This window comes from Pteropus alecto, unplaced genomic scaffold, assembly GCF_000325575.1.
Source record: "Pteropus alecto unplaced genomic scaffold, ASM32557v1 scaffold11, whole genome shotgun sequence".
Classification (NCBI taxonomy): Eukaryota; Metazoa; Chordata; class Mammalia; order Chiroptera; family Pteropodidae; genus Pteropus; species Pteropus alecto.
This window is the reverse complement of record NW_006431956.1, coordinates 15273147-15299358: the sequence shown is the minus strand read 5'-3', so window position 1 is coordinate 15299358 and position 26212 is coordinate 15273147. Positions and strand designations below refer to the sequence as shown.

Here is a 26212-nt window from a genome sequence, read left to right as displayed (position 1 = left end):
TGTGTGTGTGTGTGTGTGTGTGTGTGTGTGTATAGATTTTACTGGTCCCTGGACATATATTTCAAGGACTTTATACTTAATAAGAAACTTTTCTGAAACTCTGAAAAATTATTGACATAAATAAACAAAAATTAACCTTGATATTTTATGTAGTTCTATTTTGATTTCCAATTCTAAACTGCTAAATTCTATCACAGTCAGGAGAATGGAGTCACAGGAGAGGAAAAAATTAGGAGAATTTATTTTGCAATCCCCAGAGACTTTCAAATTTAAATCACCAACAGTATAAAAAGGGTTTAGTAATAGTCTAATGGCTGTCCTCCAGAAATAATCTCCATCTCCATCTCCATCATAGTTTATGTGATGTGCTAAAATCTAAGGGGCATTTGAAAGGCATTTGTATTCAACTGGGGGAAATGCAGAGTTAACTTTTGCTCACAAAATGATGAATAAAGACTTTCTGTTCTGTATTCACATCTTGTTTCATTTCTCAGCTCAGTTAATGAATTACTTCAATAAATGAAATCAGCCAAACTACTCCATGTATTCTTTGTCTGGTCGGTGGGTTCAGTAAAAAAGTGAAAGCCAATAAGAATGAAAACACTTAATTTTTAGCTAACTTGTCAATTAAATTAGCCATTGTTAAGATAATACACACCATGGAGAAACCACCATAACACTTCCAGAAATAAAAGATGAATTCTTTCCTCTCGATGACAGCAGGCCCTTTTTAAAAATCTGCACCTATCACGTTCTCTAATGAGACCCCCACCCTCACTCCCTTCTGCTCTAGGGCTTGATTTCCTAGAATAAACCACTTCCCTAAAATTGCAAACATGACCATGTTCCCTCCCACTCCGGCCATAGGCACCCATGGATCCCCTTCCTAGAAGCTTCGTTCCTCATGGTCACTCTCCACCTGGGATATACATGGGAATCACCTGGGGAACTTTTAGAATCGTACCCAACCCCATCCAAAACCAACTGGATCAAAATCTTGGAGTGAGGCCTGGTCGCCAGTATTTTTATTAAGCAAACTTACATATAGTTGTAAGTATAGTTCGGGACAATTCTAATGTGTAGCCGGGAATGTGAACCAATTCTCTAATTAGGAGGCTTGATATAAAAATCTCAACTATATATAAGTTTGATTCTGGGTCTTTAAGGGCAGGTGTTAAAATTTACAAGCATTTCTGGAGGTTTTAAATCCACATGAAATCCTTTTCTTCATTGAACATAGAAGGAAATAAAGTGTTCTGGAAGGTCAGTGAGGCAGCCTAGGCTCCTTTGCAGTGAGGGAGTGGGCCTTCCCTGCTCTAGAGAGTGACTGGAGGAGGTCTCCTCCTTTGTGGAAAATGGAAAACCAACCGACCAAGCAAGTAGCCAGCCAGCCAGTCAGCCAGCCAGCCAGCCAACCAACCAACCAACCAATCTACCAGCCAGCCAGCCAGCCAGCCAACCAATCAACCAGTCAGCCAGCCAGCCAGCGCCCGCCACCGCCAACCAACCAACCAACCAACCAAACAACCAACCAACCAACCAACCAGCCAACCAACCAATTTCCCAGCCAGCCAGCCTATCAACCAACCAATCTACCAGCCAGCCAGCCAACCAACCAATCAACCAGCCAGCCAGCCAGCCAGCCAGCCAGCCAACCAACCAACCAACCAACCAACCAGCCAACCAGCCAACCAACCAATTTATCAGCCAGCCAATCTCTTAGGCTCTGGGGTCAGACTTTCATTGTGATTTTGAGAAAGTGACTTTTTCTCTTTGTGCTTCAGTTTCCCCACCAGCAGAACAGAGAGACACCAGGACTTCCCACAGTAGGCAGCTGTGAGAGTTAAATGATGTCACACTAGATCAAAGTTGAGCTTGGGTCCCAACACACTCTAAAACAGTGGTCGTTATTACTGCTGCTCCTGGCCCTGTTACCTTCTAGGAGTCACCACAGCTTTAAAGAACCCACAGGGCAGCCTTGACCTTGACGGCTCAAGAGGGTCAACAGCAGTTTTGTTTTCTAAACATTTCTCATGCCTGAAGTCTCTTTCATGCTTGTAACTAAGCACCAGTTTTGCTTGGCAGGTCAGTCAATGTCAGCAAGTGTTCTCGCATTATGAATGCGAGTACAGGTTATCACCTAATTGCTTATTCTAAGACATCATAAATTCACCCTCAGAAAATAGAAGCAAGCATAGTTGTTAAAAGTCTAGCTATTCCAGCTTTGTATGCTCTGGATTTGCAGGAGCCCACAGAAGGAATGAGTCTGTGCACCAAGTTCAAAGGCAGATCTCTCTTAAAGACCAGTGAATATATCTTAAAGATGACACGCATGTGAAAGGCCCAAGGCACCCAGCAACATCCATATCTGGGAGCTTATATCACTTACCTTTGAGAGGCGGCTCATTCTCTCTTCATTGTCTTCCAGGACACGCAAACTCGGAGGGACATACCAGAAGCAGACATTTGTGTGCTGAGGCTACAAAGAGGAAAGTAAGATTCACACTCAGCCCAAACTGGCGATTTTGAAAATTCCAAGGATATTTCTAATCTATTTATTCTGAAGCTTTGAATACGATTTCTATTTTTAAGTCCATGATCACCTTTAGAGTGCTTGACTTTCACAACATTATACAGTTATTTTTTCTGAGTTTGATTTTTACTCTAGCTCAGAATAGTTACCCTGTCATCCCTGCTTCTGCTTGGTTTTGGTTCCACTCACCCGGACAGAACATTATCGACATAAAAAATATCAGGGATAAGAATTGTAATTGACTAAACATGTTGGGATCGTAGAAATCAGAAGACATACCTTTCCATCGAACACCATTTCATATCCTTCTCGGTTTTTTATGATATTGTATAAATACTCTGCCAGCTCCAAACACTTGTCAATGTGTGCTTCAAACCCCGTAGTCCCCTAAGTAAGAGAAGAAGGAAGAGTCTCAGGCCGGCTGATAAAGGTGAGTGAGCACTCAGGCTGAAATGGAGGACCAGTGAATCCTCCAGACAGGTGGTCTTTCTACCGCTTCTGTCTCAGCTTTGCTCCGGCACCTTCCTTACATAAGACAGTGTTTCTGGAGGATTTTCTGGGCATTATTTCTCCTTTAATGTTCTCCTCTTCAGGTGTTTTTGTTCCCTTTCACATCTGTCATTACCGGTCTCCACGGCAACTCCTTTTGTTCAGAGCCTTCATTCCCCAGGCAATTATTTTGATTACTCAAGGGGAAAATTTGCCTCTGCCATTCATAGGGGTAATTGTGGCAGTCATTAACGACAGGAGGACTGGGCTATTCTCTTCCTGTGTATAAGCAGCATCATCAGGGACCGCCCCAGGATGCCTGCTTAGCCTCCGCCCATCACATAAATTTGCCATTTCCAGACCCCACTTTTGTTCACCAATGTACCTCCATTATAGAACAAACAGGGTAGGTGCTCAATGAATATTTGTTGAACACACGGATGAATGAATGTTAAGGGGCACACAGATGCTTTGTCAGCCTGTCATTTTGCAAAGCTCATTAGATTTCTCCTCTGGGGATAACTGACTCATATGTGTATGATGGGTGAACATTACCACAGCAGCCTTTTAGCTTCTAGCTCTGGAAACCAGAGGTCCGGACTTACGAAAAACAACACAACCATCTTGGACCGGAGCTGCTTAACTGATGCCGGGACACACTATTCGTCATTAACAGATTAAGGAATAGTAATTTATATTTAGGTTACTATTTTTCACGTGATTTATCCTACTAAGGAGAAAATGTGGATTTCCTTGAACATTGCATTCTCGAGGCAGATCTGATAACTGAGAGTTTACTGGTTAGTGCCAGGCTCCTCCTCGTCCTCCTCATTATTGATTTTTCACCTTGTTTCCTCATTCCTGAGAGCATGAGGGCATACAAGACAGAACATCGTAGCCAACTCTTTTGTGGTTCTTGGGAGAGATGCCTTTTCCTTCCCTGGCTGGCATTACTAGAGAGCTTTTGATGTGAGAAGATAATTATCCTCACCTCTGATCTGGAGAGTGGGACTCAGTTTATTACTTTAACAATGACTACCATTTCATTTTGCAAAAAACGTGGCTTTAAGTTGAAAGCCAAGTGGGAGGTTCTGAGGTTTAGATGTCTAAGTACTTAAGGTCTTGCATAAGGAATTAAGAGAATGTGTCCATAAGTTATGCAGCTGCTGTGATGGTTCTGTTTCCTCCTTTTATCCCCTCTCTTAGTGCTTTTATTTCAGTAATTTAGAAACTGGATCCTTTGCCTTTATTTCAGGCTTCATTTGGTCCTGCTGTTTAATTCACACCTGATGTCCTCCAAGTCATTTCTCTGAGAACCAACTGGCTGCACCATGCTGGCGAGGAGGCTTCAGATGGAGAAGGAGCAGCAGGAACTGATGAACCGTGAGAGAAACACTTTTGTGTAAACGTGGCTTATGATTATCCCCTTAATAAAAACACCCCAGGAAAAAGAGACAAAAAGGATGACGCTGAACAATATTTAGAGATCGAGTTTTCTTCAACTTCCTAGCTGATACTTTGTAATTCCTACCAGTTGATGAAATAAAAATAAAAATCTCACTCCTTTTAAAACAGCTTGAGAGTATACCAATAATTCATATTCTTGATGTATTCATTTTTTTTCCAAATGAAAGTGTCATTGACAACAGAATGAGTCTCATCTCGGGTGTCCTTGTCAGGCTCTGAACTTTTACAATAGGAAGAGGTCCCCTGCCCAAGGGATGGGAGCCCAAGGGATGGGAGCCCACCCATCACACCACTGTTATGGGCCACAACTTCCCTGAGGCCTCCCTCTAGGTAGCTTCCCAGCACTTAGCAATACTTAGAGAAAATTCAGCTAGGGTAAATAGAATTATGGAGGCTTGCTGTCCCTGGAGACCATCTGAGAGTTATTTCCGTCTGAAGCAAGGCCATCTTTTCTATTTAACCTGCCTTTTTCTAGGAAGGATTTAAAGAAGATTCCAAAAAATCACTGTGGACTGTATCATTTTACTCCCAAGCCCCCTCTTTTTCTTGTTAATCATCCCTCTGTCTCAACTGCTTAAGGCAACTCAGTTTACTTGGAAATATTTTACAAACAATAGCATATGGAACCCACGGCTGTGGACATGGTCCATACCTCTTCACAAAGACCTGAGGAAGAACCCGTTCTGTGGTCTCAACCCAGCATGCCTCGCTCCTGCTGACCAAACTAAAATTTGTCAGAACTTTCCCAGGCACACAGGACCTCGGGGTGTGACAACTTCCTTCTAAACTGTTCCCCTCTCGTTTCCTTTTTCATGGGCTCTCTTAGCTGTTGTGTTTTTCTAGTGTGTCCTGCTGGCTCTGGCCATTGCCTTTTGTGGGAGGTAAATGAAACCAGGTGGGAAGTCATCGATTTGAGATATTTAAGTTAGGAATCTGGTCAAAATTCAAAATAAAATCTTTGACCTTTTCAATCTGCTTACTTTTAAACATACACTTATGTTCCCTGAAGGCTACAGTTAGGTCCAGCTAGTACTGTGCACTATTAACTACGATTTTCATTTCCGAGAGAGGAGTGATTGTCTACAGTTAAATTCTGAGGTCAATAGAGAAACTGTACAGAAGTAGGTAATTAGATACTTCTGGAGTTTTTTAAAAAGCTTTATAACTAGAGGTCACCCCTTTGAAATGTCAAAAATAAGTTATCCTAATGGGTTTTTTACTTTACCTTTTTGATCTCCAAACATATGCTTTTAGATTGCATTAATCTGCCCAAGTGACCAATCACTGGGTAAAAACAACAACAAAACACCTTTTAAACACCAGATGTTCTGCTGTATACAGCAACACGGTTTTGTTTTTTAGATGTGTGAGCATTCAGAGCAATTCGGCTTAAGAGAAAAAAATTGTAATGGGTTTTATTATATTCTTGCCTATGGTAGAATGCAGATATCTAGATATAGAATTAAAGAAACTTAATTTGGGGCAATTTTCAACTTGGAAATCAATTTTTTTAACATGTCATACTAAGAGTCACCAGGTATAGTTTGTGTTTTTAGTTGACATTCAGCTGATCCACACGTGCTCACCTTTGCTCTCCACATCAGCCATAACTTAAAAACATCAACGTGGCGTCCGCACTGTAAAGCCTTGTCCCCAGTGTCATAGGACAAGTCATAGTGTTTATCTTGCTGGAAGAGGTAGGAGGCGTGCATCTGGTTGCAACTCTGCATCAATCCCTAGAAGAGAAGAGAAAACTTGGGAAACACTACTGACTTTCAAAGGGGTTCTATTACATTTACATGGTGATGGAAATTATTAAGGAAAAAATAAAAGAAAAAGACATCGAATATCCTAGAGACAGAAAACAGTAAGAATCAAATGAAAAAAAATATCTGGACAGGATGGGCTGCTGTGATAGGTCAACTCTGGGATAAATGGCATAGAGTCAGACTTCACCAGAAGTTAACTAGACAAGGCGTTTATTAAAAAAATAATCGCAATCATAGTGTGATGCTCATTCTTTGGGAGAACATTCTGATGTTCTGGTTTTGTTGCAATTAAAATATTTTGAAAACTCTTTGGTTCTGTGTTTCACTCATATTGAGCCCAAGTACTTTATTATTTAGCTGTTAGTGTTTGAGTTCTCTTTGGAAATCATAGCTTTTTAAGACAGTTCATTGCTATCATTTTTATATACTGACATCTAAAAAAATAAAGACATTGCTACTCTGAGATGTCGTAAATAACCAATCTTTCAAATGTCACGTTCCTCTCTCAAGAGTGGTTAGAACATCAATACTACACTTTCTTACTCAGTTGCAGTTAAAGTGGAAAGTTTCATTGTCGATGACAATTAATTTTCCCTGGCACCATAAACCCACTATGGACAATGGGTGGCAAAGTGACTGAACTATTCCAAAGGACAATGAATGAATCATATGCTCCCTGCCTAAAATGGCACTGCCAGTCTCCTCACTGGAAACCCCACCACGTTTCAATTTGTCAAGAACCACAGGAATCCTTTGACTCTCATTATCTGCAGCATAATTGTGATTTTATAGAAGCTTTGGCCTTTTCTTTCTCTTGTGACTCATGACGAAAGAAGAAAAGGCTGAAAAAAGGTGATCATTTAGTCGGTTAGCGGTGAGAATCCTTTGAAAAAATTATCCAAACTAAAACAAAACGCAATGCAACTAAAATTTTAACTAGCTCCTAAAACACCGAGTGCCCAGAGGGCAGACGACAGAACAGGGCTCAGCTTTGCAGTTGAGGCTTCATAATCAGTGGATTCATTAAGTTATTTTTTGAGACTAAGGGAAATTCTACAACATAATTGTAACAGGGCAGTGGGAAGACATTGAATTTAAAGAGAAAATTCACTTGATGACCAATAAAGTTGAAAATTGCAATAGGTGCTTCTATGTTGTTTCATGGTCACAGAAACTCGACAGTAATCGTCCCTAAGCCACGCGAGCTTGCAAATAGTTGCCATCAGTCCAAGGGGAGGCCACCCCAGAGACTGTGGAACAGTGACGGATTGGACCAGCTTCTACTGGGATGGGAAAAGCCTCTCAAAGCACATGACTTCTAAAAGATTGGGCTGTGTTAGTCTCACTGTACAAAAGGGTAAGGAAAAGTGATCATTGTTTTTTACAGAAAGGGCCTTGGTGAGATAATATCCTGGTTCTGAGCCATTAAGACGTTATAAAACATTATGCCCCAAACTATTTTAAATACACGAGTATTTGCTGTGTTATAAAATAGTTGCTGCAAAAGAGATTCCCATGGTCAAATAAATTTAGGGAATTCTATATCATAAATCTCTTATTTTTAGATATTTTCAGTATATATCAGCATATTAAATGTTCTATGCTCCATAATAATGAAACTTGTTTTTTAACTCTTTAATCCAATATATCCCAAGCTTTTTATAAACCAAGAGCTCTCTTATCAGAGGATACATGATACTATCTGGCATTTTTCCTTAGACCTCAAGAAGAGAAATGCTGTCAGAGCATCATAGACTCTTGGATTTGGAAGGAGTCCCAGAGCTATTAATCTGGTCCTTCTCAGTGAAGGAATCTTCCTATCCTCTTACTCATAAGTGATTGTCCAATCTCCATCCAGTCACCTCCCCTGATGATGAATTTATTCCTAAGCACAGCATTCATTATCTGTTGGGTGACTTAATTATTAGAAAAATGTTCCTTTTATTGACCTAAGTCAGACTTAAAATCATGGGGTATTCTGATTTTGCCATTAGATCTCTATCCCCCAGTGTTACTAACCCAGTTCCTTGAAGCGTCAAAGAAAAAAATAACATCTCTTCCACCTGAGAACATTTAAACTGTGAAGCCTGCTATATCCTCTCAGCCCTTTGTTGTTTCTTCTTCTTCTTCTTTTTTCTTCTTCTCCTTCTCCTTCTTCTCCTTCTCCTTCTTCTCCTTCTCCTTCCTTCTCCTTCTCCTTCCTTCTCCTTCTCCTTCCTTCTCCTTCTCCTTCCTTCTCCTTCTCCTTCCTTCTCCTTCTCCTTCCTTCTCCTTCTCCTTCCTTCTCCTTCTCCTTCCTTCTCCTTCTCCTTCCTTCTCCTTCTCCTTCTTCTTCTAGATTAAACATCCTTATTTCTTTCACCCACCTTCTTACATGTTTACCACGTGTTCTCACTGGTTGAGCTCTGGCTCCATGGGGTGCCATGTACCACTGGGCACTAACCTGAGCAAACCGCTCCAGGTGTGGTTTAAGCAGAAGACAGTGCAGAACTACTACCTCCCCCATCCCGAAACTCCGCTTCTTTTATCCTATTAATATTTTGTGAATGGTATTTTTTCTCTTGACCCTGCAGAGTACAACCTAATGTCCTATGATATTTTTTTTCACAAGTAGAACAATTTAGCCATGTGTGAAACAGGCCTGTCTCATCTAGTCAAATTATAACCATCCTCTATTTGGACACAAGAGCAGGACCTAAAGCTTATCCTCTTGGATGTGGCTCGCTGTTCCGGCCTGTAAACTCATCCCGCGTTCTGTTTCTGTCACCACACACGTTCACTCTATCAAACCCTATGGATAGACTGGGCCACCGGTCAGGACAGACGTACCTCTTCTCTAACCAGGAGAGCGGAGCACTGCAAAGGAACACCCATCATCTTGTGTGGATTCCACGTCACAGAGTTGGCCCTAAAGGAAACAAATCAGGTTAAGAGGGTGTGGTACCCACGACAGCCTCAGATTACAAAGGCCCTGTGCACGGGCAGCAGAGTTTCAGGGTTCTTGGCACTGTTTTTCAAACTCTAGGAGGACACTAAATTTGCAAAACGATAAATGGACTCTTAAATGTACAATCTTTTCTTTGTCTACAGAGACAGTAGGTGAGGGCTAGTGTCTTTGTGTGGCACCCCCTGAGATCCCATGGCGGCATTTACTCAGCTTCTAAGGTGGACCGAGAGTCCCTTGGAGTGACCAGGATCATGAAGTCCAGAGTCCTGCTGTTGGCCACTAAAGGCCAGAGCACCAAGCAGGTGAAGGAGCTGCCCTCACGTGCGTGTCTCCACTGTTCCTGCTTCTGACACGAGCTGTGGCTCATTCCACTGATTAATTTTGTTACTTTCCTGACCCAGTTTTTCCCTCTTTCGATTCAACTGATCACCTAATTTTTCAAATGTGTCCCTTTGGGATAGCTTCTAGTTTGTCCCCTACTTCCATCTCTTCTCTAATCCAGTTATCCTTCCAGATCATAGGCGAGATCGTCTGTATGGCTCCTGGAGCAGTTTTCAACACATTTGAGAAATAGAATGCTCTCTCAATAGTAATAGTGATTCTCAGCTTGGGGATTTCTGGTGTTTGAAAAGTCTAAACCATAGTCCTGATTCAGATTTATTACTATTATTATTATTTTAATCTGGATACAGTAATTGTGTCTTAACAGACTCCTGGTTTCCATCTCATCCCCCACCTTGCACCATAGTTATCGTCTAGCTCTGGTTATGACTTTCTCCCTTTTTCTAAATTGTTAGCAGCTTCCTTTTGTCTCCAGCCTTAATTCCAAACTGCAGGGTATGGCTGAGATGTCCACACGGGTGAGCCATAGGCTGGGTGTTCGGTCCTGCATACTTTCACTCTCTCGTACCCATTTCCATCACTCCAGACTATTTTTGGTGTCAGAAAATTCCATTCATTGTCATGCAGATCTCTTGACGTGATTTCCTCTTCCTGGGATGTCGCCTCCCTTTGCTTCATTTGGCTAAATCTTACTTCTTCTTTAAGGCCCAGATTAAGTCTTATCCCTGCAGCTTCCTTGGACTTCATTCGACGTCTCTCCCTCACTCCACTGTACTGCTCCGACCCCCTCCTCCTTCAGTTCCCAGAGAAAGCAGTTGCCCCAGTGAGTCCCGTCGCTCACTTTAGGTGCTCATCAGGCAGGCGAGTCTGTCCACACGTCTTCTGAAAGGCTGAGAGATCCTTGAAGATGAGAATCAGGAAGGTGACCATGGTATAGACTCATAGGAGGAGGAAAATAGTTGTGCCATCCAAGGCAGCTGCCCTTCCTCTGGCTGCACAACACGCTTGGGCTCACCCTGTTGCCAGCACCTGAGGTGAGAGAACCCTGGGAAGAAGTAAGGATTGGGAAAGATCTCATTCATCTAGCTGATGAATGGCAGGCTTGGGGAGCCAATCAGAGAACACTTACGGGCCTGGGGCTCTTATCTGAATCCGTGAATAGTCCAGCTCTTTTTCCAGTCTTTCTTTGGCTCTGACATCCTGTCAGATACGTTAGGACTGGAATTGAGGAAAGAAGCAAAGGCACTTCATGGCCAGATGGCTACTACCCTGGAAAGAGGACTAAATGACTTCATGAGTAATAATGGAACTGTGGTATTGAAAAGCTCCTTCCAAGAGAATATCTCCTAGCTCTGTAGAATAACCCAAATCAAGGAACCTGGACTCTCAGCAGTAGGAAATAGTGGATAAGGGAGGACAGCTGGGGAGCCAGACAGTTTGAGTCTGCACACAGGTTCTATCACTTCCTAGCTGTGTGACCTTGAGCAAGCTGCTTAACCCCTCTGTGCCTAGATTTCCCTGTCTGTAAATAGAATAATAGTAGTTTGACACTATTGTCTGACACATCATAAGCATTAAATAAGGTTGTCTCTCGCTATTGGTTTCAGTTCTCATTTACAAACTTTGTGACGCTGGGGACATAGACGCCGCCATTCCATGATAGTCTACAGCTATACATCTAATCCTAATGAAACTCCATGGAGAAGAAAACAGCTGTTCTGCATTTCTGTGATTGGAGGTGTTTATTTCTATGCAGTGGCCAATGTGTCTTTTTAGACTAGGGAGTGTCAAGGCACTCGACTATCTGTCACTACCCCCCTCTGTCTCAGAGGAGCTGTCTCATAAAGACTGCAAAAAGCTACGCAGAGCGAGTCCATGGCATGGCCTCCATCTATTTGAGAAATGATAGCAGTTTATGAAAAACGGCCTCAGGTTCATTTCAAAACGTTTTGCCATGGGATTCAGTCACGTCGCGTCTGTGATTTTCCTCACGTTGGAGAGAACTGAGTCCCCTCGGGTTGTTTTCAGTCAGAGCATTGTGTCCTCAGTTACCACTCAGACCCAGCCGCTTTCCCCTTCTCATCCTTCCAGACCTATTCTTTGCCCTCTGCCTCCGGTGCGTGGGTTCGCGCCGTTCTCCTCGCACGAATCCAGCTCCAAACGTGCGGCTTTGGTTTCCTTCTCTTCTCGCTCTCCTGACACTGCCCCTTGCAGAAGGTTCTGTCTCCCCACCTCCTGTCACACCCTCGGCACCTCTCACCTCCACCGCCTCGCGGCCCCGGACATCTGCCCAATAGCTTCTTTCTGGTCCACCCTTGGCCTCCATCCTCTCCCGAAACCCGAGTTATCTTTCCAAAAACGCAGACGAGATCGTATCACTCCTCAGCGCCCCCGCTATGGCTGCTTACACTGGGGTCTTTCCAGCTTTTTCTCACCCCAAGGAACACAATGCTCTCCAAGCGGAATAGTGGTTCCAGCGGTTCGGTGGATCCGGACGCACTCTGCGGGCAGGCGATCTGCCGAGACACGCTGGGCAGGACTTGTGGACACTGCCCGGGCTTCCTAGTCCCTGCCATGACTCCCCCTTAGTCTCCAAGCAGACTTGTTTGAACTTTCTCCGAGGGCCCTTTCAAGTCTCCGTGTCACTGCTCGTCACCATGACGACCTTCTTCCACTTGTGCCAACTTTCTCCGAGGGCCCTTTCAAGTCTCCGTGTCATTGCTCGTCACTTGTACTTGATAAATCTCCAATGCTCACGCTCCTCGGTCTGTGTCTTGGGTCTTTACTCCTTCGGCCTTGAATTTTAACCCCTGCTAGATTGTAAGCCCCCTGAAGGCAGGCTTCATGTCATGTTTGTCTTCGTGCCCTCGCTGTATCTCGTGCTGCTGCTTGCAAATGGCAAAGGTTCTGTAGCTACCTATTCGAATTTCTGAACCCCTGGCTCTGGGGGCGGGAGTGAGGGCAATAATTGGTAATGGGGCAGGCGCTACACCAGAACCTTGGGCTGGGCCAGCAAGCCTTGCGAGTGGACCACGATGATGGATTATTGTAGGTGGGTGTCAGCCTGCTGTCAGGAGGGTTAAAGAAGAGCTAGTTGGGTGAAAAAGGGGAAGGGATTAAGAAGTTCAGATTGGCAGTTACAAAATAGTCACGTGGATGTAAAGCGCAGCATAGGGAGTATAGTCAACGCTATCGTCATGACTATGTATGGTGACAGGTGGGTACTGGACTTATGGAGGGATCACTTTGTAGTAATATAAATGTCTAACCACCATGCTGTACACCTGAAGCTAATATAATATTGAATGTCGACTGCAATTAAAAAAAATATATTAAAAAAGAAGAGTCAGTCTACGATGCACAGAAACAGACTGAAGCATCAGGGCTCTTGGCACGTGCTCTCAGCACCACCAGCTCTAGCATTTTGACAGTGCCAGCAAGGAAGGAGGTCACTTTCTGAGAACTGGGTTGGTTCTCGAAGGAGAGGCCTGGCATGGCTCTGGGTGCCTCTGCCATTTGCTTAGGTGGTTGGTACTCTGGGATCCCTGTGACCCCTGGGGAACTCTGGATTCGGGGATAAGAATCACCTATAAATTTCCTTCACTTCATCGTGAATTCTAATGCTTGGGAAAATGTGATACGCCCAAATAAAGCAATTTCTACCCATGAACATTATGCCCAGGGGTTTCCACCTGCCCTACAACCTTATTCACCATGCTGATGATAAGTCTCAGATAAATGCGGGGCAAAGCGAATTCTGCTCCAAGAGGAACACCAGCAGTCCTACGTTTTTAAGGACTTCATATCTGGCTATTCCATTTAGTAGATTTAGTTAACAATACAGTTCCAATAATTGTGGCGGTTACAGAAGGCTCTGTGTTCCACAGTGAATGTTCTAAGCTTTGCTCTCAAATAATAGCCTTTCTTGGGAAGGTGTGTGGGTGTATATTTTTCCAGGGTGGGTAATTTAGCAAGCTTTCAAATAATCATTGGTGTAGGATGAAGCATGACTTTCAGCACTTGGAGTCCCAGGTGGCATGAAAGGTAGAATAACAGATGCTTATATTTTGTGCCAGTCAAAAGGGAGCTCAAAGGAGAGAAGGTACTGTGCACGGGACACCTCTCTCGAAAGTGCATGAATTTAATTCCTGTGCTTGTCATCTGAACAGGCACCTTTTGAACTCTTCTCTTCTGTTTAAAGTCTCTTTCTGTTTAGGTCATTGCCTCTTCCTTAAGCTTCTGGTTTCATGCAGATCATCATGACAAAAGGAATTCAGCCTGAGAGAAGCCCGGAAGGAACAGAAGCAGAGACTAGAACTGGCTCAATTTGGGATAGGGACAAGCCTATCCCCATCCACTCACACTTACATGGGTACCGGCAATCAGCACTTCTGACTCAGGGAAGCAACCCTGTTGGCAGGGGCTGGAGCTGGTCTATCTCCAGTCTTCTCAGCCTCCTTTTTAGTAATTAGGCAAGGTCTGCCTCAGTAACCTCATTCCCACCTTTCTACCCTCATAGGTTCTCTGCGTGTGAGTGGGCCTGAGTGTCACAGAGAGCACCCTGTGCGTTTTCTCTGGCCTGGCTGCTGCACATGACCAGTGCTAACAGAAGCTCCTGAGCACCGTCAGCCTCCCTCCTCGTCTTGAAATTGTGCCAAGCCGTCCAGAAGCAGAGCCAGTGAGAAGCTTTTCCTAGGCAGCATCTGGCTGCTTGGCAGGGCACAGTGGGCATTTGGCAGGCTCAGATGAATTCAGGCTTTCTCAGTTGCCTAGACGAGCTCACAACTGCAGTTGACCTGCCATGTTGTGACGGGAAAACTGGGAACTCTGAGCCCCCTCTGCATCTAGTCCAGAACCAAAGCCTGAGACTGATTCTTATTCTACATTTTTTTCCTTTGGACCTGAATATGCTTTATGCTAATCAGATACTACCTCCTTTGTGTTCTGCAGCTTTTCTCAATGATCTACTGCTTCGTCTCTGAATGAAGGGTGTTTTGCCACATCCATCAGAGCTATGCCAGAAAAAAATTATGGGAATGAAGGCATATTTAAGTTTATATATTTAAGTTTAGGTTTGGAATTTAATATGACCAGTAAGTAACTTACTGGTCATATTAAATTCCAAACCTAAACTCTCAACGCTGATAAATTCTTTGCTTTGTGAAATTCTTTATTGGTTTCTTTAAAACACTGGCTATTATCCAGTGTTTTAAAGCTATAGATCTTCCCCCAGAAAACTGTGAACAGCCTGCTGTTTTAAACAATTTTGGTAAGTGGTTCAGAATCCCAGGAAGGTCATTTCTGATTCCTCTGGTAAACCATGGGTCCCAGTTAGGAGTCTCTGTTTAAGAGGCAGTTTACTTGGGTCACTCGATATGGGCTTTGATTTCTTTTTGTCATTTACATACACTATTCATAGGTATATCACCGCACGAGGCAAAGCACGCAAGCGCAGTACAGAATGGGCTCACCTGTACACCAACCGTTCTTGGAAATTGGGTGTAATTAATTTGCTTTTCACATTTAGTTTTCACACTTTATGTTGTGAACAAGAAAAATGTGTGTACCTCTCCACGCCGCTCAGTTTCCACTTGTGTTTCCGGGACATCAGCAATCCTCCACCCCAAGCTGCCTGAAAAAGGAAGATCATACAAGAAAGAAGGTAGTGCTTTTTCATTCCCTAGATTTCTGTAGTTTGGTGTCCTTCAGAATAGTGAGCGTCTCCCAGAGCTCAGGCAACGTAGGGGGGTTGCCCACCTTCTGGCATTGGACTTGTGGAGTTTAGATTGGATGCGGGGGAGGGTGGTATTTAAGTTGTTAGGCTCCATCTCACATTTATATGATATAAAGAACCAAACTAGGGACGCATTTCTTCAGTCTGCATGAGGAGACAGCTTGTCCCTGCAGCCCATCGCCAGCACTCAGTCCTAGGGAAGCTCATCATCTCGGATGGAGGAAGCCTGTTAACTCCATAGTTTAAAGTCGAAAAGATGGGCCGGGGACCCCTTCAACAGCTTCCAAAATTGCAAGGAAAACTCTTTTGACCATTCTGGATGATTCCAGAAGGAGGAATCAGCTTCACAAGCTTATTTCACTGATGTGTAATTTTGGATAATTTCTCTGTCCAAAAAAATCAAAACAAAACAAAGAAATAAGCAGTAAAGATTTGTGCCAGTCAGTTAGTTGAGCAATTAGAACATGTCCCTTAAAAATTTGTTCTCAAGTTTGAAGTTTTGAATTGTAGTAATCTTTAAGAATAAGATGTCAGGATAGAAATTCATTGGAAAATGTTAACATTCTTTGTAGGTTTAAAATAATCCTGGGATAATTTTAAAGGGGGGAAAAAAAACTGTTAGGGTATAATTGTTTCCCCACACACACACTTTGTTAGAATTTCAGTTCTTTTATATTTTGAAAAAGTATCCAATTTTCCAAATGTGTAATATCATAAGACTTTTTTTTCCTAGTTTAATTATGGAATGTATAAAAACAATAAGAATATGGTAAACTTGCTATGTTTCAAAGAAAGCTAATACAATTGATTAAAAGGTCTCCCAGCTCCATTTTAAGTAGAAATCTTGGAGGCGAGACCACAGCATCTGCTGGCTGGGGACATACAGACATTGCTGTTTATAAAGTTATCAGGGTAATCCTTCTCCGAATCAGCTGGCAAGGTCGAACAGGCTCTGAGACCTAGGTCACTGATGGTACTTGAGTTGTTCAACCTTTTTCTCAGCATCTTCTTGTGTAAAATAAAGGGATCTCTGGTAGCCTAATGAACGACTCATACTGTGAATCAGGAAAGGAAAAGATAGATAATTGCAATGCAAGACACCTCTGAAATAATAGAAATTTACCTAGCTTATCCTGTGGATGTTTTCTGCTCCCAAAGGAAGGGAATTAATTTGGTCTGAATACTTTTAAAGCCAACATGATTGAGAAAGCCAGTGCTACTCAATAACATCTTTGCACCAGAATGTAAATCGACTCATGCTACCTTCACCGAGAAAGTCTGACAATCAAAAAAATGTCAGCTGTACCAAACACTGTGCTCAGTGATACGTTGGCACCAACCCCTTATCTCATCATAGATCTTTAGCAGTTTGCAGATAGAAGCTAATCTTTGAACCACGCTTTGAAAAATACTGGCCTAAATTTAAATCTCTTCAATTTCTTCTTCTAAAAATTGACTTTTTTTTTTTCCATTTGACATGTTTTTGTGGGCACATTTATTTTATTTATTTATTTTTTTAGTGCGAATAAGCCTGGTGTCAAAACTTTCACATATAATTTATCTTCTTAGCTGACCTAGCTAAGAAATTGGAAATTTGGTGGTAGATATTTCTTAGCAAGTTGTCAAGTCTACCTTTCTCTCCATATATACGAATACATGACTTGAGTTGAGTTTTTTTTACCCTCCATGTTTCCTATGTAAATTCAACTCCTAGTTTACCTTTTTGATTATTCATACAGGAAAGTAAACTCTGCACACATGTGACTGTGTGTATGTACATGAGATGTTGCTGCTCAATGAATTGAGAACTAAGTGCTCAGATAATGGTCAAGAAATAAGAATGTTATCATGTTGGAAAACATTAAGGCATAATCAGCCTCAGACTGCTTCCAGTGAATGTTGTATGTTATTTTGAATTGTGCGCTATTTTGTCTTCACAGTCTTTAAAAGCTGACATATCAGTATTCCTAAAGTAAGAGAGAGAGAGAGAGAGAGAGACAGAGAGACAGAGAGAAAGAGAGAGAGAGAGAGAAAGAGAGAGAAATTTCATTCCAGAAGCCCCAGGTGAAAATGTGTAACGATATTTTGGTGGCAGGCCCTATGGGATACTTACATCCACGTGCATCCAGATCTTATACTTTTTGCAGATATCAGCGACAGCTAAGAGGGGATCGAATGCTCCATACACGGTGGTTCCAGCTGTTGCACTCACAAGGAAAGGAACAAATCCCTGTGCAAACGAAAAAGCCCCAAATAATGTAAAACAGGGGTTCAAGAATTCTTTTCAAAAGCTGACAAAAAACAATGAAAATTCTCCCCGTGTCATACACATCTGCATTTTTGGATCCTCCAGAAGTGTCATCTATACTTTGGAGCCTCGTAAGAACGATGCTTATGCCCCAGGATCTGAGTTCTCCAGTTTCATTACAAGGACAGACATTCTGCTCCTCAGAAGAGGCTACACTGGACCCAGAGCAAGCTTTGCAGTGCCTGTGGGCCATTGACATATCCCAGGGGGATTTTCTGGCCATTTTCTCCCCTCTGCTGACTTTCTAGTTTTCCTTTATCATAACAGGGACTCTGAACTTAATAAGTAAGCAGAAAAGAGAATGGAGAGAAGGAACTCTGACCGGTTCATTACTCCTATTTGGAAATCCTAAGATGACTTATTTGGAGTCTCAAAGAAAAGGATTCACGTGGAACTAAACAACAAGCTATGGATCTTATCTGTCTTAGCAGTTCTCTGTCTGGCCCAGGCTAAATGAAAACTGATTGAAATAACATGTGGCGGCTGAAAGAAGGCAGAAGAACCCTCAAACAGGATGAACGCATATATTTACTCCACATGACAACATGCAGTTACAGAGTTAGTCTGTAGGTGGCAGCAAAGGCTTAACTTGTGGTTTACAAGCAGTTCTAGTACAGGAATGAGGGGAAAATTTGTTGCAGGGCAGAAAAGGCAGAGGAAAATAAATAATTGTTCCTGAGCTCATAATAACCAAATGCATGTGTTATAGCATTGAATTAGGAACTGTAGATTATATCTAGTAAAAATCAAACTAAGGGAATTCTAAAAACAAGCTCCCCGACTTGAGAACCAACCAGTCAGGGATATAAATGACTTCCAGAGATTTGTGGGTATCTTTAGCAGGTCTTCAGAACTTGTTACTTCTAAAGAGAATTCTAAAATGCTTCTTGAAAAATAAGGCGTTTGGAGAGCCAGTCGTATCAGTATGTGTCTAGACAGGAAAAATTGGCCTCTTTCAAATACCATGCTGCATTAGCATGCTAATATTTCCCACTTACGAAAATGATCTTTCGAATGTGTGTCTGTGTAATGCCAACCTGCAACACATGGAAGACAAATGCTTTGGAAATTCTATACAATATTACTGTGTATATTGTTTATTCGGCAATTTCGACCTTTCCAAAGCAGAGCCTTCAACTCAGAGAAATAAATATTGACTGAATGCAAAATTCCACATTCTCATTAAAGCCAGGCAGTTGAGGCTTGAGTACTCTGCCTAAGACAATATCAAAGTGTGTTTTCCACGGGGTAGAAATAGAAATATGTACCCTTCCTTAGCTTGTTATGGGCTGGATAAAGCTCCCTACAAAAACTTACTTTTTGCTTGGCTTCGATGATCCTTCTTTCAAGATCAGATGGAATCATTTTTCCCCTGAAAGAAAAAATAAACACATTATAGGTTTGTTTTGAATAATTTACTTTGTTGTCTTTGACAAGTGGACACGTGAGGGTAAAAGTCCAACTGTAAACCGTTGATTGTAATGATTGGTTTAAACAACTCTTTGGCTCTGCATTTCCTCCCTCAAAGATACATGACTGCATTTTCTGGTAAGTTCAGGTGACTCCTGACCACACTGTGCAGTTAGGACATCCGCACGTCCCTCCGATCAGCACGGAACCTGCCTTTGTAGGTCATCCTCTTCATTTGCTTAAAACAAGCCTGCTCTGGAGCAAGACATTTGGCAATGCAAGGAGAGGGCAGAAAAAGGTTTGCAATCCAAATCTGTGCATGAATGGACCTGCAATTTCAGATTGAGATGACATGCCAAGAGGAGATAGTCCATCCTGAAGCATTCGAATGAACTATTAAGCCAAAAAGCCACCTAATTACATTCCAAGTGCAAAAAGCACAAAGCAGGCCAAGAACACACAGGCTCAAATTTCAAACAGATCGATAGACAGGAATCAGAGAGAGAAACATCCTTTCATCCCTGAAATATTTCTTTCCTAAAATAAAATTATAGATAGTGTTTTGCTTACTTTAAAACCCCATTATTATAATAACCAGAGAAGCTGATTTTTTCAAGAAGTTAGATGTGGCTAGATATGTGATCTCAGTCACGTTTCTTAATTTCCCTGGGCCTATTATTATTATCTTTAGGACACAGTGATAATAATATTACCTGTGGAGTTATTAGGATTAAATGAGTTAATACGTGCAAAATTATTTTAAAAGTGCTTGGCCTACGGAAAGCATTCAATAAATACTAGCTTTCACTGTTGAGATTGTTATTATATGTTGTGGCATTCCTATCCTAAGACTTCAGGAGAAAAACAGGCAAAGGAAAGGCAGGGTAGGTACATGATACTGGAGACTGTGAAATAGCCTTTAAACTCACATAGCTCTCTTGAGGCTGCTACACTGGCTAAACTTTTCACATCATGGTCCTCTATCTAGGATTTTTTAAAAGGAGATTTGGAAAAATAAATTATTTCTTTTGGGGGGCAGGAGGTTGTCACAATAAATAGTAGTTAGTGGGCAGTGGGCAGGGTTTTGGTATTTGTTGCTAGCTCTATAGTCCATTTGTGGCTGTCCTTGGGATTCTAGATATAGAGCAAGCGTTGAGCTACTTCAATACATCTTCTAGTGTGGTCTTGCCTAGTTTTTTGCATATTAAAATGTTATTTCATTAGAAATTACTTTGCTAACATTTCTCCATTTAAAAACATAACTTGGGCATTATATAATGAGTACATAAGTTATATTTTCTACGATTTTCATTTCAGGCTAATAAAGGCAGTGTTACAAACTAGTTGCAATATGCAGCAGACATTAGGCCTGAAGGCACTGAGAACCACTGATTTATGTGAAGCTGTTTTCCAAAGAAAGACACTTAACATGTAATTACCTAGCGACAGTCATGGACAAGTTAGCAGTGATTAGTTAGTCAGGCTGGAATGGAACAAAGGGCATTAATGTACATTTGGTGTGAAGGGTGCACCGAGATTCAGAGCTGCTCACCTATGAGGACGTCTGTGATGTGGGGACAGAAGGAAGGACAGAGAGGAACCAAAGGCAGGGTGGTGGGGAGGGCATCTCGCCCTCTGTATTTCTCCCTTCCCATTACAGTGTGGCCCAGGGAGCAACCCACAGAGCGGGGATTTTTACCTCTCCCAGATCGGGCTCTGCTAAAACACCATTCTTCAGCCTTGATATAAGCAAGATGTCCAAATTTTAGAAGAAACTCAGGTATTTATCTTTTACATAAAGTTCTAAGTACATTAAAATTGCCATAGTATTTTTAGAGGTAAACATGGAACTGAGAGAGAGAATTCTCAGAAGTTGTTTGCAAATCCCAAATTTTACCTGGTCTACCACAGCTGACCGCCTCTGCCTTGGAGGCGGACAAATGTCTTCCAAAGCATTTGTGTGGTTTAATGTGGGATGGACGAACTTGACAATTGCTATCTGCTCATCTAATCACATCTGGACGTTTTGTTAAGCACAAGGCAGTAAGGAGTCACCGAGAAGTCACAGATTAAGGTACATTAGAATTGGAAGGTGGTCAAGTCCTGATTCTAGTCTAATGGCCCCATTTTTCAAATGAGGAAACAGGCCAAGAGAGGCTAAGCTTCCATCACAAACACAAAGGGCCGAACATATAGGAAGCGTATTTGAAAAGATTGCAGTCTTTTAGGGTAAAACGAATCCTTTAAAATAATATCTGGCTTTCATGGACCAGAAGTGTCATTCCAGGCTTCCAGGAGAGCAGTAATGAACACAAGAGTCTGTTCCGTTTCCACACGGGTGAGCTCTGGGGCAGCAGGAAGGAGCAGGTTTGTCAAATACAGTGGTTCCCTCTTAACTCAGGGGTGGGGGGATATGTTCCATGTCCTCCAGCGGATGCCTGAAACCTCAGATATATACTATATATACTATGTATATTCTGTGTTTTCCTATACATACATACCTACGATGAAGTTTCATTTATAAATTAGGCACAGTATACGAACAACAATAACTAATAATAAAATAGAACAGTTATAGCAACATACTGTAATAAAATTATGTGAATGTGGTCTGCCTCTCTCAAAATACCTTATTGCTTTGCACTCGCCTTTTCACTTTACGGCTTCTCTGTGGCATGTCCGAATTGCCAGCATCACCACTCTTGTATGTTGGGGCCGTTATTAAGTAAAATAAGAGTGACTTGAAGACAAGCACTGCGATATTGTGGCAGTCGATCTGATAACCCAGACATCTACTAAGTGACTAACGGGTGAGGACGCTGGTCAAAAGGATCATTCACGTTCCGGGAGAGAGGGAGCAGGACAGTGCGAGGGTTCATCACGCTACTCAGAACGGTGCACAGTTTAAAACTTAGGAGTTACTTCCGGAATTTTCCATTTGATATTTTCAGACCACAGTTGACCGTGTAAAGCAAAACCACGGATAACGGGGTCAACTGTGATCAAGTCCACAGGTTTGCTTCTCAGAGTGGAACGTGATGGGGATGAATCGCTCTCGATGAGGGGCAGGCTCCAGTCTTTCCCAGACACTCTGCCTCTCACGCCCATGTATGTTTGTCCACTTGGGAACCCAGAGCCTGGCAGGGGGCAGACCAGCATTTGTTGGAGGCACGTGACTAGAAGGCAAAAGTTTCACCCAAGGATGATATTAATATTAATATCTTTACTTCACTGTCTGACCAGACAGCTAGTGTGAGGGCCTCTGAAACAAATATTTTTATCTTTCCATTTATCTGAGAATTGGCTGATTTTACTTTAAAACAATGGCTCTTAAAATTTAGTGTGCATAAGAATGACATGTGTACGTCTTTAAATACAGATTCCTTAACTCAGCTCTTAGAGATTTTGATTTAGTAGGTCAGTTATAGGGCCCAAGAATTAAGTCATCCCACAAATATTTACTGAGCACTTACTATGTGCCAAACACTGTTAGGAGGGCTGGAGTACCAAGGATTCCACTCTCTAGGGCTTATATGCCAACGAGGGAGACAAATAATAACATAGTTAATAGACAAACATGCATAGAAATTTGCATTCTAACAAGCGCCCTGGGTGATTCTGCAGTGGATAGGCCTATGTCCACATGTTGAGAACCATTACTTTAGAAATGAAAGTTTTAGCCTCGCAGGCATTTAAATGGCTGTGTAACATTCTAGCCAAGTACTTTTCATGTGGCCCATGGTTTTGAGCCATCGTGCTTGTAGGGAAGTGAGCAGACGGAGCCCCAGATGTGGCACTGTATGTTCCCTGCCTGCCCCTGTGCTGTGGGGTGAGAGAACACTGGGCGACAACCAGCAGGCTCCTCTGAGGATTAGGGGCTGTCTGGCCACTCCTGGCTTTTTCATACAAGTGTCTCCTAATGCAAGGCAGCTTTGGATGGCAGCTGTTGCATCCTGTATGTCTGGTCTAACAGTATTTCCATAGCAAGAATTATATTTTTAATGTTTACACATCCAGCCTTTAGGCTGACAATTAAGTCACAACTGATGCTTTGTAATGCTGTTAGTTGTTTGTGTGTAAGACTGGACTGCCATGCAAGTGAGGACTGTTGAACCAGACTGTTGCTTTGAATGTGGCTGTTTTACATTAAAATTCCTGATTAGCAATAGCCTTTCAAAATTCACATGATGCTACAGGGTCACATAACTTCATAAAGTTGCCTGGGCAAAATCCTACACTGCCAGTGAGAGTTGCCAGCAGGATAAAGCTGCACTTTGTGGGAAGAAGCAAAAGACATAGATTATACCTTGTATGGACTTTTGACCCAGATTCATGGCTATCTTCCATGGCTCTGAAGGAGAAAGCGATCTATCTTATCAAAAGGAGCACATTAGTGGAGAGTGTACACCTCTAGGCAGGCATCCAAATGGTCACATATGAGGTGCTTGAGTCTTTGGTGACCCAGATCACTGGCCTTGCTGAACCTGCAGTAATTCCACCAGCCTTTCCTAGGAGAGCAGAGGTTGGCTCTGTTCACAGAGATTCGTGTGCAAAAAGGAAAGGCTCCTTGAATCCTTCCTGTTAGAAACTGACTAATGTTACTATCACTGGTAATAACAACACTACTGGCAGCGATAATGAATGGCCAGTTTTAGAAACTACTGCACTATAGCTTAGTCCAGCATCTCTGCTCCTCACGCCAATTTACAGGAGAGTTATTATCATTCAAACTTTGTAGGCAAGGAGATCGAGGATCGGAGAGGCAGCTGAATATGGCTAAAAGCTTGCAACAAAGAGACGGAATAACTCAGTTGTGTACCAGATCTTATACTAACTGTGTACTTGAAGAATTAAGTTCTTCCTTTTACTCATTTATAAAATGATGATAATAGTCCCTGCTTCACAAGGTTTACATGGGAATTAAATGAGATAGTTAAGTATAAAACACTATAAAGCATTAATTATAAAACCCTATCTAGCATACAGTAAGACCTCCATACATGTTAGTTTCATTGTGATTAGTAGCAATAGTACTAGCATTACGTGACTTGCAGGATGTCACACAGCTAGTAGGAAGCAGATTTCAAGTCTAGAACTGTGTGACATCAGAACCCAGGTTCTTAGCACTGCACAACAAATGTCTTCCAAAGCATTTCTGTGGTTTAAACAAAACACCTACTACCTTGACTTAACATGAAACTTTTCAAGTTGAGTTCTCAAATCTTAACGATGTATGTAATATTTCTACTATGATTGTCCGGAAGCCCCTTGAATTGAGTAATTCCTTGATCCCAATTCTTATTGCTATTAGCACTAATTAGTAAAATAAGGAAAATATATACCCTCCTACTAAAACATATTGTTTATCATCCTTTGACGATATCATTCTTTCTAGTTTAACACCTAAATGTTACAGGAGTAACAGAAACCTGCTAGTTTTTTTGTTTGTTTTTGTTTCTAAACTAGCCAGTGCTAAGCAAAAACACTTCTTTAACATAAACTGCAATACAGAGACAGCGAGGGGAGCTCACGGACCAAGTGAATTTTCAAATCGCCCAGACTGTGTGGTGACTTGAGAAACTGCATGGAATGGCTTGAGAAAAAATTGCTGAAGGAATTTACAGAGCAGCGGTAGAACTTATGAGGGAGATTCCCTGGAGAAAAGCACTCCAGGTATCTCTCCTTGGCCTCTGCTGATGTGGGTAACCTACCCTAAAAGGCCCATAAGATAAGCTAACAAAAGTTAAAAGGAGACCATTCAGGAAGCTCTTGCATTATAAAATCAAACCCTGTGCAAAAATTTTTTTTTTTACCATAATTATAAACAGTGAACTTTCTAGGTTTCTTTAATATATAGTTTGACTTGGATAAATAACTTTAACTGTAACAATTAGCCATATTTTTCTCTTTTAAGATTTGTTTTCCAATATACACAATGGGATATCTTAGCCTTATAGTCAGGATATGGGAACAGGCAATGGTGATTTTTGTGTCTAATTCTAATACTGTATATTAAATTTTTTAAAAAAAATTTTCTTCAAAAAAAGCATTTACTTAACATACACACACACACACACACACACAGATACACACGCTCACTTACTATATAGCAATCTAAGTGATATGCAACTGAGGACTTGAACCATGATGTGGTGAGAAGCTATTTTCTTTTCTATATGAAATCTTATTGCTGTCACTGGGGGCTGGTTTAGTGCAGAGGGGGAAGTAGCTGATGAGGGAAGTGTTTGTGTGGGCAGGAAGGTGTGTTGACAATCTCTCATCACCCTCCCTACTCCACAAACTACTATCCCTCTTCCCTGAACTGGTTGGTAGAGAGAAGGAAAGGATTATGATAAGCAGTTCAATTTATCATGTAAGAAATCATGCTTGGCTACTGTAAATAACTTTTACGACAAGGAGGAAATCAAAACTGCTATAACAGAACACTAAAATTAATGACATGGGGATACTACATATCAAAATATGAGAAGCACCCTAAATCATTCTCAGAGGAAAATGTATAGCCTAAAATGCTTTTGAAATTAAATAATAGAGAATAAAAGTAACAAAAGTAAATATTTAACCCAAGGTGCTAGGGAAACAACAGCAAACAATGTAGGCAAAAAGAGGGAATAAATTTTTCAGTGACTTAGAAACTATAAATTACACTTAAATTCAAAAGCTGGCGCATTGAAAAGATCAATGAATATGCAAATATCTGATTAGTCCAACAGAAGAAAGAGAGAAAATGTAACATTTGAAATTTAAAAAGGAGGTATGGATATATATTAATACTATTCAAAAATTCTATGTAGAGCTTTATGCTAATTTAAAAATTTTTGAAGAAATAGAATATTTTCCCTAGGAAACTGTAAATTAAAAGAATCAATTCAAGAATATTAAAAAAATTGAAGAAAACTAATAACTGAATAATAAGGGGCGGGGGGAAAGTTGCCAGAAAACTGTCCCCCAAAATGCTAGGCCCAGATGTTTAGGTAGCAAATTTGAACAAGTCTACTATTGGCAGATAATGCTCTTTAAGCTCTTATGGAGATGACAATGAAAATCTGCTGAATTTATCTCCTGAAACCAGCTAACTGTGAAAGCAACATCTGCCAAAGAGAGACCAGAAACATCTATAGATATATCTTGTAATATAGGTACATAAATCTTGAATATAACATTAGAAAATATAATCCAGAAGGAAATTAAA

At 41.6% G+C, this 26212-nt stretch overlaps 1 protein-coding gene across 1 annotated transcript in view; it reads right to left on the bottom strand.

Annotated features, from left to right (window-relative positions):
* The window catches only part of GAD2 (glutamate decarboxylase 2), a 71293-nt gene that overhangs the window by 6433 nt on the left and 38648 nt on the right, over positions 1-26212 (bottom strand). Inside the window, exons 9-15 of the mRNA XM_006907014.1 lie at positions 18907-18961; positions 17395-17511; positions 15115-15179; positions 9088-9166; positions 6076-6225; positions 2813-2920; positions 2390-2479 (exon numbers count right to left, since the gene is read on the bottom strand). Coding sequence (XP_006907076.1) covers positions 2390-2479; positions 2813-2920; positions 6076-6225; positions 9088-9166; positions 15115-15179; positions 17395-17511; positions 18907-18961 — 664 coding nt within the window. The remainder of the gene's footprint in view (positions 1-2389; positions 2480-2812; positions 2921-6075; positions 6226-9087; positions 9167-15114; positions 15180-17394; positions 17512-18906; positions 18962-26212) is intronic.